The sequence below is a fragment of the Trematomus bernacchii genome, unplaced genomic scaffold (genome assembly GCF_902827165.1).
Source record: "Trematomus bernacchii unplaced genomic scaffold, fTreBer1.1, whole genome shotgun sequence".
NCBI lineage: Eukaryota > Metazoa > Chordata > Actinopteri > Perciformes > Nototheniidae > Trematomus > Trematomus bernacchii.
Genome location: NW_022987714.1, coordinates 8,844,217 through 8,862,326, shown reverse-complemented (window position 1 = coordinate 8,862,326; position 18,110 = coordinate 8,844,217). Strand labels below are relative to the sequence as shown.

General features: G+C 40.7%; 2 protein-coding genes across 2 annotated transcripts; both read right to left on the bottom strand.

The window, feature by feature from the left end:
• Positions 1-112: 112 nt before the first annotated feature.
• Positions 113-1,992, bottom strand: zgc:123278 (uncharacterized protein LOC641569 homolog). The gene is made up of 6 exons (XM_034141694.1): positions 1,872-1,992; positions 1,670-1,754; positions 1,504-1,569; positions 1,177-1,340; positions 961-1,063; positions 113-716 (listed from the first exon to the last, which is right to left on the bottom strand). Exons 1-6 carry the CDS (start codon positions 1,911-1,913, stop codon positions 601-603), a joined length of 576 nt encoding a protein of 191 aa, XP_033997585.1. The 5' UTR covers positions 1,914-1,992; the 3' UTR covers positions 113-600.
• A 629-nt stretch (positions 1,993-2,621) lies between these two features.
• Positions 2,622-17,854, bottom strand: hrasb (HRas proto-oncogene, GTPase b). The gene is made up of 6 exons (XM_034141691.1): positions 17,573-17,854; positions 9,792-9,937; positions 8,790-8,968; positions 6,765-6,924; positions 5,947-6,071; positions 2,622-5,261 (listed from the first exon to the last, which is right to left on the bottom strand). Exons 2-5 carry the CDS (start codon positions 9,900-9,902, stop codon positions 5,952-5,954), a joined length of 570 nt encoding a protein of 189 aa, XP_033997582.1. The 5' UTR covers positions 9,903-9,937; positions 17,573-17,854; the 3' UTR covers positions 2,622-5,261; positions 5,947-5,951.
• Between the last annotated feature and the right edge of the window lie 256 nt (positions 17,855-18,110).

The window sequence follows — 18,110 nt, the reverse complement described above, 5'->3', positions numbered from 1 at the left end:
TATTAGTGCAAAAGCGTACTTAGTCATTATACAAACCATGTTGGAAAATAATATGAAATGTGTTGCCCCACAATAATACACACAGACATGTTTGATATGACTCTTTATTTACAGTACCAGCATCAATCAATCACTTCTCACAACAGTTTGGGTTATCATTTCAATATACACTGGCTGGCTATGTGTGCGTTCTTTGGATTGTTACATTTTCTCTTCACTGGTCAAAAGCCGGAAACATTTGTGAATAAAAGCAAACAAACTGGGTGCAGTTATGGTACCGTTTTATGAGCTGCTTGTTAAGAAATCTGGTGTTCAAACATAGGCCCTCAATATGTAGGCTATTATGTTCATTTGAAAAACAAATGATATGGTGCATACATTCACAACTAAACCCAGTCAGTATGTTTTAATCAGGTGCTTGACTTTTACAGTCTAAATCATTGGAAAAATATACATACATCATGTTATAATCCATTTGTATGAATTGTATACATTTATTAACCGTAAACTAACAAATAGATACCATCTGACACTTTACACATTGAACACCTCATCACAGGCAACACACACAATACAAATATGGTTAAAATTCCACAAAGACTAACAGTTGGTTTCATGTTCTTGGAAAGGTAGATCATCTTCACCGGTTAAATCCAGATGCATACTTCCATCAGTCTTTGAAAGCACCTCTGCTTGTCTGTGGAATTGCAGCCAACCTATATGGAATATATTATTCATTTTAGAGAGGCCTGAATCAGTCACAACAAATTCATAAACATGTTGAGAGAAGGAAATTGTTTTCAGCTCTACATTTAAGAGCAATGAACCTAGAGTAACATTGAACAGGTGTGGCCTGGATATGGATCTTTGGATCTGTGATAAACTCGTATCTAGGGCATAGGTAGTGTTGTTTTGAAACAACATGGCAACTAGCTTCCTGCCTGTGTAAGCATAACTTACAAGGGGCTTGTTCAGGCTCTGGATGAGGCTGCATGCACACGGGAGGGAAGTCTCCAAATACGACAACCATCACCTGGAGTAGGCTCAGTAGGTCACATTCACCCTGATGGGAAAAAGGAAAAGTCAAACAAATGTAAGGATGTAATAACTCCATTATCCATCCCTTTTTACATTCAGTATTTTCAAAGAAAACAAGATAACAATTAAAATTCTCACACATTTCCACTCCTCCAGGTAAGGCAGCACGACTTCACCACTGTTGGAGATATACTGTCCACCGATTAACATCATCTCATGTGTGGGTCTGACAAAGCAGATGGGAGCAGTTTGTGGATAGCTTTCTTCAATCCACAGGCATACCGGGATGTTGTAGGTTTGGTCTTGTATTAAAAAAGGGGAATATATATGTTTATCTTGTAGATTCTAAGAAATTATGAGTTGTATCATCATTATTTGTGATTCAAATTGATCAGTTCCCCCACTAAATTCCAGCTTATACTGTAGCTGTTTCATAGAGTTATACAAATGCAAAGTCATTGTTACCTTCTAACATGACAGGGATGGTTCCAGTTAGACTCATCAAGTTCTTTGTGGTGCCATCATTGTAAACTGTAAATAATGAAACCATGACTATAATTTACAGCACTTGTTGGAGTTTCATGTTAAATACATTCAACAACAGATTGTTAGGTTTAATTGATCTTCTTACCGTATCTATCCATCAAGGGTACAAGGCTTTTAAAGTGAGTCAATGCATCGTAGATTTCATGGGCCACATGTTTCCGTAGATACGTCTTCAAAATAAAAAGAATACAAAAGGAGCACCATTACAAATATACATGGATTATTTATATACTATTAAAATGTTAAGTTTGACTAAGAGAGAATAATCTGTTGATCATTAATCTTACCTTAGGAAGCATTTTCTTAATTGAATCCTCGTTGTATGGCATGATTATGAAGAATCCAGTTTGAAAATATCACTTTTTCTTGTATGCTTTTAATCGCCTACACTGTTATAACCCTCCACCCTGTTCGTCTTTGGTTTATGGATTAGCCTTTGTCTTTTATGACTTTAGAATCCAGTAAGAAAACAGCCCTGTAATTATGCAAAGCATGTGACCTTAAAAGCAACAACTAGGTTTCATGGCTTGAACAGCAATATAACAGTGAGCACATTTACAAATGATTAATCATGACAATTGCTAATTAAGACTGGTAGAGGAGCCATGCTTGGTTGTTATTTGGATTATGAAACTGTTGGATCACAGTTAATACATGTATGTGCTTTCCCTTGGTTTGCCTCACCTCTTTTCTCCCTTCTACCTAAGAAACCACTTCCTCATGTTGTTACAGTATTGTGTTTTGCAACAGTAAACCGTTTGTGTAAACGCAACATTTATGATTGTTCTTTGAACCTTCATCACAGCTGTACTTGCCAACATTGTGTAAACCAGTTATCACCCTCACTTTTAAACAAGGAACACATTTGGTTAGAACATGATTAAAGTTCTGCTGAGTTTATGCTAGATATAAGCTCCTTTATTATTACATTATTTGTATTATACTCTGTACGATACACAAAGCAGCCTGCAGGCGGCAGCAAATCCCAAATGTAATATGACATGAGAGTTAGATGTTTGAGCGACCAAAGACACAGATTCATCTTGACATCTTTATTCCTGTCCTGCAATACATTTGCCACATATTCAAAGAGTAAATACATCTTAAATAGCTAAACAGTTGACATTTTCACAAATTCTTTCCACACCTCCATCCACAGTTTGCAAGGGAGAAACAAGCCCTTGATCCCACTGTATCCTTGTGCAAAACTCCCAATGGTCCGTAGTCTTTGTCATGCTCGCCAGGTTTTCTGACATGTATACTTGTGGTTTGCTGGCTGTAGTTTTCCTGTGGCAAAATGACGCCAATATTCGAATGAAACAGGAATTTGAATACATAGATTAGTGGAATTATATGTATTATCATGGATGCACTGTTTCAAGATTGACAGGGAGAGGACAAGCATACTACCAGGACTGTTGTTACAGGTTACAAACGCCACACTCGTTTTTTTCCATCAAAAGGTTTGAGTACAATGGATGAAAAATAAAAGTTAGAACAACACAGCCAAAAGTGGGACCGAGGAACAACTCCTGCATTATTTTGTTATGGTACATTTTAAACATGAGGCTCCTTTTAAACAATATCTAAAACACATTCACAGTTCATGTCTTTTCTCCACGCAGAGAAATGAACACTTAACTGATTAAAACAACTTGATCACTACCATCCACACAGAAACTAGACTGATCATATTTTTTTAAAGCCATGATATGATGGAAAGAGTCACTTTAAAATGTACAAAATTAACTAGGTAGGAGATAAGCACTTTGATTTGTGCGAGATAAATGTTAAAATGTTTTTGAGGTTTGCAGAAACCTGCCTGTAGTGTCTGGATCTCTTTATGTTATCATACCAATTCTCTGAATTAAAAAATAATAATCTGGTTTTAAACTAACCATTTCTAGTAATCAACCTCACATGTTCCATTGTATTTGGAATGAAATTTCAGAAGACAACTTGGGTTATACTGGGCTCTTTAACTGTTGTTTTTCAGTCTTTTAAAACAGAATCACATTTAGATACACATCATTACAGAAAGACCCCTTTTAAAACAAATTAAAAAACAGTGTAGTGTTTCCAGGGACTTGCCTTTCAAATTCTATACAGCGCATGTCTTGACTCAACTCACTTATATATTTTTCAGTTGCACACATCATCAAACAAACAAAACAATGCAGCCAACAGATCACAGAATCACCTAGATTCCTCTAGAGCTCGCTGCATACATGAGGTACAAACTAGCTAACAGATAAGGCAAAGTAAACACAGAGCAGTCTTTTTTTTCATTTAGGCAACAAATTAATGCAGTTGTGGAGAGCACAAGCTGGGTCAGTATTAAGAAACAAAGCGATGCACTCCCAAAACCAAATATCCATCACCTGTTACACACAATAGTCCCACATATACAGTAAATATGGTTCTGACATGATTAGCACCTGACCTGTTAATGTTCCGTTTTAGAGCTGAGGTTGCAGAGAAAGATGAGCAGTTTGAGGATAGTATGGTGTGTGGAAATCTGAAGTTTGACTCTGAGGCAGGACATGTGCGTTACACTCTGCAAAGCATCCATAAACTAATTGTATAACTGTACAAGTGCAGGGTTTCCTCTTATTTCTACAGGAAACCTCTTCAGCTGTAGCAACTGGAGAGGGGACAAGAACTAGATTTGCATGCACAGTACCCCTCCGCCCAAAGGCTAACAAGAAGCAATGAGAGGTGGTGTTTTCCCAATACTTCGTGTAAATTGGACAGGAAAGAATCCTATTGCACCAGAACCTACGTGCACTAGCCAATAGCCGTTACTATTATTTCATAAAGACTGTAGCAAAGGAAACATCTGCAGAGAGAGAAGGTGGTTGCATTCTGGAAATTAATCTATCTTTACATTCCAACTACATCAGACAGGCCATGAAAAAAAAATGTCAAAACAGGTGCCATCTGGAATAAACACCCTCACTCACACATTGCTCTGTGACTTTCAAATTCTGCAAATCACAAATAAAATGTTCCATATCAAAAAGCTAGGCTAACTGTTAAAACAACAACAAAATTATAGTCATTCCCATGTCAGCCCCCGCCTCCTGGATCCAGTATAGAAGAGACTACACAGCCATTCGAAGGGGGACATCAAAAGGCAGGTAGAATGGGACGGGGGGGTTATTCATATGAGAGGTGTTTGGGCAACAGAACGTCCATTCCAGTCCTTTCCATGTTAGTCAGTCAGTCCTTCCAGTGGGCAGGTATTGGGGGGGGGGGGGGGGGGAGTGGAATTAGGCTTTCAAGGTGGGAGGAGGTCAGAAAGACCCCCATTAAGACCAGTGTTGAGACTGAAAACAATAAGTTAGCAGGAAACGTGTTGAGCTACCCAGCAGGACCACACTGGAGTTGACAAAGAGTCATTAGTGGTGTTGCTCACAAGTCCACGTGCGGACCAAGAAAAGGGGGCCGGAACCGTGCTAGTTCAGGTAGCCACATGGGCAACAGTCCAAATCCTCCTTATCCATGAAGGTCTACGGTTCAGTCAGCTCTGGTGGTTTCCTTGAGCGCTTTTGCTTCAATCATCCTCTTTTTGAAAAAAGTTTATATTTCATCATTGAGTTGTTTTTATCTTTCTATCTTTTTGTCCATGCTGCCACTACGCGCTGTAGCATTTCTCCTCAACGTGCAACAGTCAGCTGTGGAATGAAATGACAAAAGGGGACAGATGTTAGTGCCATTTTTACATTTATACTCCTGGGTAGGGCTGTGCGATTATGGCAAAAATCATAATCACGATTATTTTGGTCAATAATTGATATCACGATTATTACAAACGATTATCCATTTACTTTGAAAACATCCATTTATTGAAAAAAAATGTTTTGAACAGTTGATTACCCTGAACTTTAAGTATAAGTCAACTGAAAAACCAATAAAAAAAATAATAAAAAAAAATAATAATTACATTTTTTTTTTTTTTAAATAAAAATAATAATAGTTTTATTTCGATTACGATGTTTTCGTAATCGTTGCAAGCCAAAATCGTAATCGAGATTAATATACGATTAATTGCACAGCCCTACTCCTGGGGAAAAGTTAAACTGAGTTGGAACATTTATCAGAATCAGAATCAAGTTTTTTGCCAGGTACGTTTACACATACAAGGAATTTGCTTTGGTATCTGGTGGTGCGAACATAAACCATCTAGAAAAATAAGTTGCAAAGTAGGTCAAAAAAGAAATATATAAGGATAATACAAAATCATTTACTTTCAATGGGCACTCATTTGCATAAACAGACGAGTTCCAGTATAAGCATACCAATTTAGCGACTTCCCCTTTAACTTAACTGTCAAAGAAGAAAAACACATTTGTGTCTCACCTGCATCACGATACCACACAGCGACAGCTCATACAGTCCTGACCGCTCTCATCGGGGGGGTTCAGCTTCCTCAGCTTATGCTGTCTGATCTCCCTAACCAGCGTGTAGAAGGCGTCCTCTACTCCCTGTAGACACACAACACACACAAGGTTATGTGGGCACTTTCAAAGGTCAATTATGAGTAGAGTACACTGCATGCACCCCTTCCAACTGACAGCATGGCTCTTCGGTGTACTCATCCCCGAGAGGCCTGGTAACATCACCATGGCGACCCTGATATTTCAGACGTCGGAAATCATAATAGGTAAAAAGAAGTCATTCACGTCGTGCTTTGCAAACTCTTCTTTTTGACTGACACATTTCTGCAGGAACCATGATGAATGCAGGAGTCTGTACCTTCACTCTGTGTGACAGTGAGTCAGACAGAGTGGGAGCTGTGCGGCAACTTGTCCTTATGAAGCCTTTCAAATACTGTAGCTGTTCTTAAGCCAAGGTAACCTGGCTATGAGTCATTGCCTGTGGGATAATAAAATGTTTCCAGCTACACAAATCACATCATACTGCGGACATTTAGCTGCTTTTCACATGAAAATACACGTACAAAATGTAAAAAATACAGGGCCCATACTGAAAATCATACCGTGTTTAATACAGTATTATAAGAGGGCTAATGTGCATTGAATGTGGGTTTCATGGCTTGTAAAGATGGGAGAAATATATGTTAAGTTCACAGGTAATTTGAAATATCAGAGATAGAGGTAGGGAGAAAGAAAATAAAGTGTTGTATTGTGGGAGTGTGCTTCTTGTTCACCGCCCACCTGTCGTGTTTTAGCAGAGGTCTCGATGTATGGGATGCCGTAAGAGCGGGCGAGTTCCTGGGCTTGCCTCGTGTCTACCGTGCGTGTCGGGAGGTCACATTTGTTTCCCACAAGCACCATGGGAACATCGTCCGAGTCCTTTACACGTTTGATCTGTTCTCTGTGAATTGCAGAAAGAGAAAAATGCCATAAGAACTTTGTCTGTTTTCCTTAACCCGCCCCAGCCCTGCACTCAGTCACAGGGACATCTGTGTAGTCTGGGGATCCTCCCTGCTTCATAAACAACAGCAGCCCCACCGCTGGAGAGCCAACCACCCGGGGAGCTCTAGGACCCTGAGGAGGAGCCGGGGCCCGCCGGTGCTGGGCTGTGCTGCACTGCTGAAGGAGGGAGGTGGAGGGGAGGGGAGGGGAAGGGAGGGAGGGGGAGGGATGGACAACAGGCAACAGCATTACCTCATCACTACAGCAGCCAGCACCAAACGCCAGGCAACCAGGGGGAACTGAGTGAGAGGAGTGGGTCAGATCAATCTATCAGCTCATTCTCCCCCAGCTCGAGTACAGCAGGATGCAGCACGCCCTGCCCATCTGCAGTCAACACGGCTAATGGTATTTATGACCACATCAGTCGTTTTTTTGCTGATGAGGAAGGCATTTCAAGTCTAACAGATTGACTGCAAACACTAAAGGAAGATTTGATCCTAATACCTTGGTGCATATGGTTTATTACTGCATCAATTAAAAGGAAACAAATCATACATTTCCCCATTGTTACACAGGTACTATGCCAGTATGTGCCAACAGTGAGGTGGACATTTTGCAAAAATGCCTCCGACTATTTTTACTAGTAAATCAGATCTTTAAAAATAGCTCAACCGTGCCACCATCTTTTCAAGCATCCAATCCATGCAGGATTTCACAAGTTGCACAATGACTTTACAGTCAAATCAGCAGTTCAGTTACAGTTAAGCCAAAAAAAGCCAATGCTGCAATGGCAGTAAGCCAAACCAGTGTTTGTGTGTGCAATAATAACACCAATCTGTCAAGTTATATTCAGCCTCTTTTACCTGCCCCATGCACTGGGATGTGGGTGTCTAATGGGACGAGATAGACCAAATGTAGCAAAGAGATAGAACACTGTCATCTCCAGCTGCACCCCCCCCCCCCCCTTCTCCTTCCCTGTCCTTGAAAGTGCTACCTCTCCCCGCTCCTCTAATTGAGTCAGGATCGATTTCATTGGCATCGTGCTGTAATCCTCCAGTTGGGGGCTAAGCTTTCTTTAGCCGTGTTAAACGCTACAGCATGACATCACCCAACTACTGCAGAGAGCTGGCACACACACGTATACACACCCCTCTCTCTCTCTAGACCCCATGGGAGTCCCTGCAACACACACTACATTTACAAATACACAGAGCCTTAGAAGAGAACTAACAGGCATGATTTGGTAAGTCTGAACTCCACCCCGGCTGCTCTGTGATCTTTCCAGTAAATACACAGGCGATGGGGAAATGTTATCTTTAGGTACGCTTTTGGACTTCAATGATTATTAAAACAAGATAAAGAATACAGGTTACCAAAATGTGTGTGTGTTAAAGAGTATCCAGTAGGTTGTAGCCGTGAATTACAATATATTTGCTATCATTTATCTTTATATAATATTGATTACATTTATTTTTGTACATATTTACAAATGTTGGAGTTTTCAGTTGTTAGAGCAAGTGTATTTACAATATTTCTTGGGTTTAAATTACATTTCAATATATAGAATGTATTATTTATCTTGTTTCATTTATTTTAAGACATGTTTTTAGTTTAATTAGATTAAAAGTTAAAGAAAATTCACAGCTAGAAAGCCACAGTTAAAAAAAACGAGGTTTCCAAAGTCAATGAGTAAGAGTGTTAAATAATGCCGATTTCAATATAATTGTCATTATAATTTTGCCATCATCTTGCCGTTATTTATGCCATGATTGTTGGTGCCACTGCACCCCTACACCCTCCTATCTATGACTGACTCTTACACACCTGTACTGGTGAATGTCCTCAAAAGACTTGGTGTTGTTGATGGCGAAGACGCAGAGAAAGCCCTCCCCTGTCCTCATGTATTGATCCCTCATGGCGCTGTACTCCTCCTGACCTGCAGTGTCCAGGATGTCCAGCAGGCAGGTCTCTCCGTCAATCACAACCTGTTTCCTGTACGAGTCCTGCAGAAAAAAACGTTTTCAAGTTGTGGTAAAAACATGCAAGTGAGCAAACTGTAACAAAAGTCAGACACAAAACGTGGTTCAGGTGGAATTTGAGGCAGCTGCGGGTCACTGAGGCTCTTACATTCTTGGCCTTGGCCACTCAGTGGTAAGTTGTGTCTGTATGTAAACATGTGTATCAACTGGAATGTGATATTAATTCCCCCGTCCCTGTCAAATGCTCATCTAGAGATCAGAGGAGCAGGGTATCGGAGCCAATGTTTAGCCTTCCAACACACAGCCACAAAAACATGGAGTGCCGTCCCTTTGTTTGTTAGAGCATAGGGGCCAGGAATGCAAATACACAAAAAGGACATTGTCTGGCCAGAGGCAGGCGTGGTGAGAAAGAGAGGGAGAGAGTGGAGAAAAAGAGAGGAGACCACATTCTCACTGACTTCCCTCTTCTCTTTGCAATGTCTGCAATCTTTTTCTGTCAATATTTCCATGAAAATATAAGAATTACTGAAAGGCAGATGAAAGATTTCTTCAAACAGAAAATTAGGAATGTCTACCCAGCTTGATTGTTAGGAGAATTACTACAGATATTCAATTATTTAAATTAAATTAACTTGATTTAGAGTGAGCCGTCGACTCCAGACAATATCGGTCAGCTAAGACCGTGGGATTGGACATTTGTACAAAACATGTCACGCCTTCACTTTAATATGTAAAAAACTTGAGGCTAACCACACAATAATTAAATATTGGGGATCTGGATCCTTTATTTTTACGATAGCCCCCCCGTAATAATAATAATGTATGTAAAGGCAAAAGAGCGTCATACCTCTATGGTGGGATCATATTCATCCACAAAGTGGTTCTGGATGAGTTGGATGGTAAGTGCACTCTTGCCCACGCCTCCAGCTCCCACCACCACCAGCTTATACTCCGTCATCTTTGCCGCTGCTGCTCACCACACACACACCGCAGCTGGAGAAAAAAAGGCAGAGAGGAAGGTGCAGGTTAGCACTCTGATAAGAAACAGAACAATAGACCTTCACAGACAAGTTATTGTATGTCACAGGACTGCCATAAGGTGGTCGACAACCATTGCTCAGCACTGAAGAGAAACATCAGTCAGGTTAGTGTGTGTGTTTTACAGTGTGCGTGTGTAGTGGGGGCTAAGGTTGGGACCCTCAAAGGGGAATGTGAAAAATGTACTGAAGGTACTCAATGTTCCAATACTCTCGCGCTCAGTGTGAGCAGCAGAGAGGGTGTGTGTGAGAGGGAGAGAGGCGGCGAGGGAGAAGGGGCATGACACTTGCAGACTGGTCCTCATCACTCAGGCTTCACATTACAGATGCCTTCCTTTGAAGTCATGGTGACAGATGCCAGAGCAAAAATTATCAAATAAAAAAAAAAGATTTATAAAGTGAAATCTTTTTCAAAGGAGTCTGCAGAATCCTTTCAACAGTTGCTATTTACTTTTGACTAAACAAAGCTAGGCTATTTCTATGAGCAGTTTGTTAGTGTGCCTTGCTTCTTCCATAGGGATCAATCCATAGCAACAATAGCAACAGAACGAGAGGCCTAAAAGAGGATTTTATGACTCCAGGTGTGCCTGCAGTTGTCCCCTATGGACCCACTCAACCCACTTTACAGGTCTAGCTGATGTAACGGGCTGCCCTGACTATAAATCAAGGCATGTTATTAAAGAAACCTGTCAAAAAGTCTGCAAGAAATATGGTAAACATGAATTTATGGACACAGGGGGTAACAGAAAGCAGATTGAGCTTAGTCCAAAAAACGATGGAAAATGTGTCTACTTAAAATGAATTAGCATTTAACATTTCACAGTGTTTAACATCTAAGAAACCTACTATTGAAAGCAGCTTTTGTTAAGTTAGTTTAGTGATGATGATGATGATGATGATGTTGTTGTTCACAAGTCTTTGGTTTTTAGCACCTCATAAAGTTCATCCAATTTTCCCAGAAAGTTCAGGCATGCTCAAAAATGTAGGACTTTGCAGATTATGCCAAAGATAGCATCACAATGTCAACTATCGAGTCAGCTGGAACCACACTTCGTGCATGGCCCATGCATAGAGACAGGGCAACACAAAGACACGTACACACTGATCCCCTGACATCACCTCCAACTCTGCTGGACACTGAAATTCCAGGCATGTTGAGTCAACGGCTAGCAGAAGTCATATGGGTGTTTCCACTACATACAGTGGCAAAGTGTGACTCAGCTCGGCGCAATATTACCACAAAGTTACCAAATCTATGACCCTGAAAGGACATGGTACCAGTGTAGACATAATGGCACATGATGAGTCACAGAAAGACATAAAGCTTAAATGGAAAACTTGCTAGCTAAAATACCATACAAGTCATGGCGACTGTGACCAACAGTATAGCTAACACACTGCTGGAGGCCCATAGCAACCACAGAAGCCTCTTGTGGTTATAGCCTAAGTTTGACATAAGCAATGACTGGTCAAGATGATGTCATCACAGCGGTGTCATATCAGCGCTCAGAGGAAAATCACTAGAAACCCAGGAGGGGTATTTTAGTTTCACTTTCTGTTTGAAAGTAGTGACAAAAAAACAAAAACCCGACTTAAGACATTTTAAACGGACACTGTAAAAGCTACTTTCAACAAAAATGTAAGTAATGACATTGGAACAATATTATCCCTGTTATCTGGATGTGCATACACCCAACACCCAAAGCAACCTTACATTTCTATTTCTTAAAAAGTAGTATGACTCATGACCGTAATTCTGAATGAAATAAGGTCACACAGGGTTACAAATCTCAGCTTGCTCATCGACAGCGTCTCACTTTGCTGAATGTTCCTTAAGTGAGATCAAGACGAAAATCACTAACCTGCCTCACCTGCTCGAGTGTGTTATCAATCTGTCAGGATTTCATGAGCACCACGGGTCACATATGCTGTTTTATCTTCACCAGGGCAACAACTGTCATCCCCAACATTAAATGCACTCTGTGTATTTCGCCACAGAGCGGTGAACATCAGCGCTTTAGCTAGCTTAAGCAGATCTCACACACACACACACACACACCCCCTCTCTGTTGCACTTTATCTCCCAAGGGAGCACCCACACACAGCTGGAGTGAATCTTTAACTTGTAGAAAAGGAGGTGACATGACAGTTTCATTGAAAGGACATCATGCAAAACATCCAAAAGCATTCAAGTATAAAATCAGTCATGGGGAGTCATGAGTAACAGACATGCACCTGTGCTATTTGTCTCTAGGAGAATCTGCATGCACCAGTGTAAAAGACGTTGTGTTATTTGTGTCTGAGGTGTGTGTGACTGTGCTCAAGTGAGGGCAGACTAAGATTAGCCAGGACTGAGACTGGCTCACTGATGTTAATGATTGACAGAATAGCAGACTTGCTAACTGAAGACACAGCCATTAAGCTGCTCTCATTCAATGACACACAGACACACACACACATGTTCCTGCAACGCATCCATGATCCCGTAAGCCATTGCTCGCCTTAATGGTGCAGGTAGCAATGAACACCGTCCCCAATATCAACAATGGCCTCCTCGTAAAAACACCCTCACTGCTATAATTCTCAAGCACAACAGGAAAGGAATTATCCTGACCCGTCAATCTTGGGGCCAAACATTTAGCTTCCTTTTCCCTCACTGTAAATAAATCAACCTGGTGCACAGTGCTGGAGCTCAGGGAGCGTGGCAGAGCCGCAGAGCCAGCATCGCTCCTCACAGCCTCCTTTAACCAAATAAACAGCAGCTGTGCAGAAAGACTGGTGCAGGGCGGACGCTGGAACACCTTCGGTCACTGCAGGCTGGAGACAGGGCGAGGATTCACATCAGGGCTGGCTTAATGTGATGGAAACAGCATGGATGCTAAATAGATTGGTCACTGGGATAGAAGAGAATGTCGACTTTCAAAGGGATGAGGGGTGTGACATCAACTAACAATTATCTTCCTTATTAGCTCAGACACATATTTCAGTGCAGAAATGCCAAAGATTGAGGTCCTTTCGAAAAGGTGTAGCCATTACATAGCTTCGACCAGAGGGCACTTAAGGGTTTATTTTTAAACTGTTGAATGTCCCATTCAGTAGACTGCTTACATCATTTTTGTTTATGTCATGTGTTTCTCCTATTGAACCTAAATTGGCTGATATACTGTTAACAGATTTGTCTAAATTCTTATATAAATATCAAAATGGGTATCAGCTTCAAACATTTAGTGTCAGTCTGCAAGTAGTTTTCCTTGATAAATGGCACTTAACACGATCAAATATCGAAATAAAGTTTCATTCATGTTTCTAATTGATTCTAGTGATGGTTTTAACTCTAGCATTGATACCATAAATATGATAAATCTGTACGAAAAGTAATATTATCTTTTTCATCAAATCATCCCAATACATTCAGGATACTCACAAGCTTTACTCATTCATTAAAGCTGATGGTGTGCTTTACTACCACGTCAAGTTTATGACAAATGCTCATCGTGACATATTTATGCACACAACTACATGCCTTTTAGTAACCAATATTGATCAAAATGTACCAAAACTTCAATCCTAATTAGAAGTTCTTTCTATTCTAAGTTCATGAACCCGTATGCCTATAAAGTGCACTGAATTGAACTGTTTTGATGAAAAATGTAGGTCGCACACAGATCAAAACAATACAGAGTGACACCTGCACTCTCCCAACACCCCCAGCTCTCCAGATCTGACACGGTTGGTTGCCACATGTCTTCCACATAACCAGATCTCAAGTGTACACCTGCCAAACCACAGAAATGTAGAGCCTAAAATGCAGATTTAACACACTGCGCACACTACTGGGAGACTGGAGGAAAGAAAACAGACACAAGTGCCATCTCTTCTCAAACTAGGCCAAGTCAGCTGCTGATTAATAATCCACACATACATATGGAGATGAATAGCAAAATTAATCATTGATAGCACGATGCTGTCGCTTTTTCAGGGCCACTTGTTGTCAGTAGGGACTCACACAGAGCTGCTCTTTGTGCACGCAGAAAGGAGGGATGAGGACAGAGACTCTGGAGATCACAATCAACATCATGCATCAATCTTTTCACATATTTCATTCACACATGGGGACAAAGCATGAACAATTTGTCAATGTTTTTTTTTTTGTTCTGCACGAAGATGGTTATCCTGTTATAACAGTGTCATGTCCTCAACTGCAGTCAGTATTCAACAGTAACTAAGTACATTTAATCAAGTACTATTAACTCCACTACATTTATTTGACTGCTTTAGTTACTTGAGAAGAATCAGATTAGTAGTTCAATTCATCATCAACAAATCATTTTAAAAGTTAATTCAAAGATTAATTCAATTAAATTATTTTTGGGGATGAACACATGATGCAGCAATAAATACAATATAAAATAATGTAATATAATTTGTTCTTTTCTAAAATGGGCCTGTGCAGAATTAGTATTGCCATTTTATTTTACTTCATAAATGACGGCAATAACTTCGTACAAGTAAGATTTTGTATGCAGGAATTGTACTAGTAACCAAGTTTTTCTACACTTTGATATTAATACAAATGTAACTAAAGTGAAAGACCTATGTACTGTGTTCAACACTTCTTACAGTAATACCAGTCACCGAATGGTTAACCTGTCCTTATTTGCCCCAGAAAATAAAAAAGTTGGCCGCATTTGTGAATGCAGAACTCAGTGACACTTTTCATTCAATGTATGTCTTGCAAAAATAAAAATCCCACAGCAATGTTGCTTGTAGTAACACATCAGCTCATTAATGGAGAACAAAGTTAGTTTGAGCTACCACTGTTTACATGCCTGACATTGACACAGCCATAGCAGCTGTGTCATCTACAAGTCTACATAATATAAACTCTCCAAACCTTTGGAAAGCTTTTCTCCTTTTCTGACCAAGAAGCAGCACTATGCAGTATGTCTGTGTTTAGGGTTATTTATAGCTCGGCACCTCCAGCCTGGGAAATTAACAGTTCGTTTTGAAACCCAAGAGCCCCGCCTGGACCAAGAGGATAATCTTACATGACAGCTTACGGAGGGTGCGAGTACAGAGCAGCGAGAGGGGTGATGGGAGGAGAGAGTCTCAGGGCGAGGGAGGGAGAGGGCTTCTCTTACTATATGCCAAGGGCACAGAAAACCACAGGAGGGAGGGGTCGAAATGGAAACTGAAACATTTAGAAAGAAATCAATAAAGAAAATGTTCTCAAACTTTCTCGCTGGTAATTCGGTTGCATGCATGGCTCTGATAACAGCAGCAAATATTCATCTCTTAACTTTCTCTATAACCTGGAAAACAATTCCAAGCACATGCTCCGAGAAGGAGGGCATGGCAGTCCTCCTCAACATGCATTCTGCTCTCCATTAAAGTTCTTAATTGGTTAAAGAATCCATACTGGCAGAGCCACAAGCCCAGTGCAGAGATAATAGATTTTTAATGGAGCGATGATGGTAAGGAGACCCTCTCTAGGGAGGTATCACGGTCGAAGACTGAGACTCCAAGACCCATCCTAGATCCTTATAGCCCACCGCACCCTCCCACTGCTCTCCAATGACATCATCGGCCTAAACAGCATCCAAACATAAGTGTTGACCGGCAGCTGAGGAATCACTATCCTGCTCTCTGAGACCAATGAAACACAAGTAAGTGAGGGAGACTTTAAGCAATTCTTATGAAGTCTATAAACTCAGGGATGTATCTAGCTGTTAGACTCTTTAGAAAAACAGCACTATGGGGTAGGAAGCCAGCGAAAATACCAAAACATGAATGAAACTAGTTTTGCTCAAACAGAATCTTAAGAGAAAATCCTTTGATAAACAATGCATCCTCTCCAGATTTTCTTCCTTACAAACATTTATATAAGGAGTTTCTGCGTGTGCTTTAACAAGCCGCTCTGGCACTGGAGAACAAGTGACCTTTTCCCCACTGGGTCATCCTTTCAGCTTGTCGAGTAGGGTGAGACGGTGGAGGCAGCAGCAGAGATGAAAAGGCCATCTGACCTCCTCACAAAGGCCTGCCAGGAGGAGCCACGGGGCTTATAATCAGACACCAAACACCCCCAAACTCATCAGTGGCCTTTTTTTTTTTGTATTCAGGGGAACAGTTGAATATTGTCCAACTGTTTAAGTTTAAGAACCCATGTTAAAAAGGGTAGGACCTGTAGAGGATGCTCACCAAATGCTTAGTCAGTTCTAAAAAGAAAAAAATCACAACAACCAACCTCACATAAACAGATGTAAGTACAATATAAAATCAGGGGTATGCCAGCACTTAACATACACAAATAGCCCTACAATAGGCTGTGTCAACAGAGGTAAACAACACCTTGAGATGAAAGCAGTATCAAAAATTGTCATTTTATAAATAGTTGGTACCCAGAAGTGTCCACTTGTTTTGGCAAGCAGCTGGGCACCACCCAGGCTCCAGCTGTTCAGAGGAAGGGACAAGAGATTACCATCACACCTCTATCACTGGCCGGACTATCTCCAGCTGTTTTCCAGCTGCCTGGAATCTTGCCTTCACTCTGAATGCTTCTGACACTGCTGATGTCAAATTCCCACTAGACCGCCTTAAAGGAATCCATGTAGAACAATGTACTCCAACCTGGAAAAACTATATATCTGTTACATGTGTCTCATATATGAGGCTTTGCTCAGCAGTCAGGTACAATAATATGCCACAAAAGCCAACAATAGACAAAGTCAAACACCTTTCTGCTTTGTTTTTAAATAGGGCACCAACGTAATGTTACTACTACTTTTTAAGATGAATACAATTCATTCTGCCTCATGTTTACCTCAGTTCAGGATGAGTAAATCGTTTCTGCTCTATTGTAACAGCTCCAATGGTCATAATTTCAATCATGGCCAATTCAACAGTAGTGCTGTCTTAACCATAATATAGGCTTTAAACATACTAAACAGTTTTAACAGACAGCTTGCAGAGAGGAATCATTCAGAAGTCAGCTCTCTAAATGCCTCGTAATGGACTCTAACTTCCGCAGTGATACATTCAGTTTTTACTCAGTGTGACGGGGCGTCACCCTGACGTTACTTGTGTGTGTGGCCACTATCGGCAGCAGAAACCTCATATTCAACACTGTCTTTCCACTGGACAAGAACATAGGCCAAATAAAGTAAAATCCCCAATATTGGTATTTTGAATACATTCGGTTTATTTTCTAAAGTGAAATGATAGGGGAATTCAGGGCGGTCTAATGTTAAGCCTACATAACCAAGTTACAACACACGAACTCAAGGCTGACTGTTTATCAAAATAGATAATTGTTTTAAAAACAACATACTGTATGCAAAATCCATAACCCATGTTGTTCCCCGTATATGTAGCCAATATAAAAAGCAAGCATGAGTTGTTGAGCTCGACAGATAAAGCTCGCCGGGCTTGAATTAAAAATGTTATGATAGCTAGCTAACATGTTTTAACTGTGGACCACAACCTCCAGCGGTGCCCAAAACACTGAAAGCTTTTTAAAGCGGAACGTTTTGGCTAGACAAAAACAGTCACTGCCGACATATTTCGGACACAGGAATGTGCACTGCATACTTACAACAAGCAGAGGTCTAATTAGCGACAAGAGCGACGTTTCGTCTACCGGAGAAGAAGAAAAAAAAATCGTTCAACTCTGTGGCCTCTCCAATGAAATGAGAAGAAAATAAAATGGTCCTGGTCCGTTTCCCGTCGTCTTCAGATATCTGCACCTTATTCTACCCGATAACGTGTTTAATTTTCAGTAGCTAAAATGCACCAATGCATTCATTGGTTCTGGGTAAAATGAGCCCGCGTTGAACAATGTGCTTCCACAGAGAGCAGAGGGATGAGGAGTGTCGAGCCCACGCCCAGCTCTATCAAACATAGAACCGCCCCGGTTACCATGCATGTTACTGCTACGTTCACGTACTGCTGGAAATATGGACACTCAGCGATGAAGACCAGTATTTACTGTTTGACCTATGCACTTAAAGCAGGTTTACAGAGTGTCACTTGAATGTGACAGACAAAGACTCATCTAAGTTATAAATGCATGTTTTATTATTTCAATTTAGAACAAGCAGAAAAGCCAGGCTTTAAACAAAGTAAAAACTCCC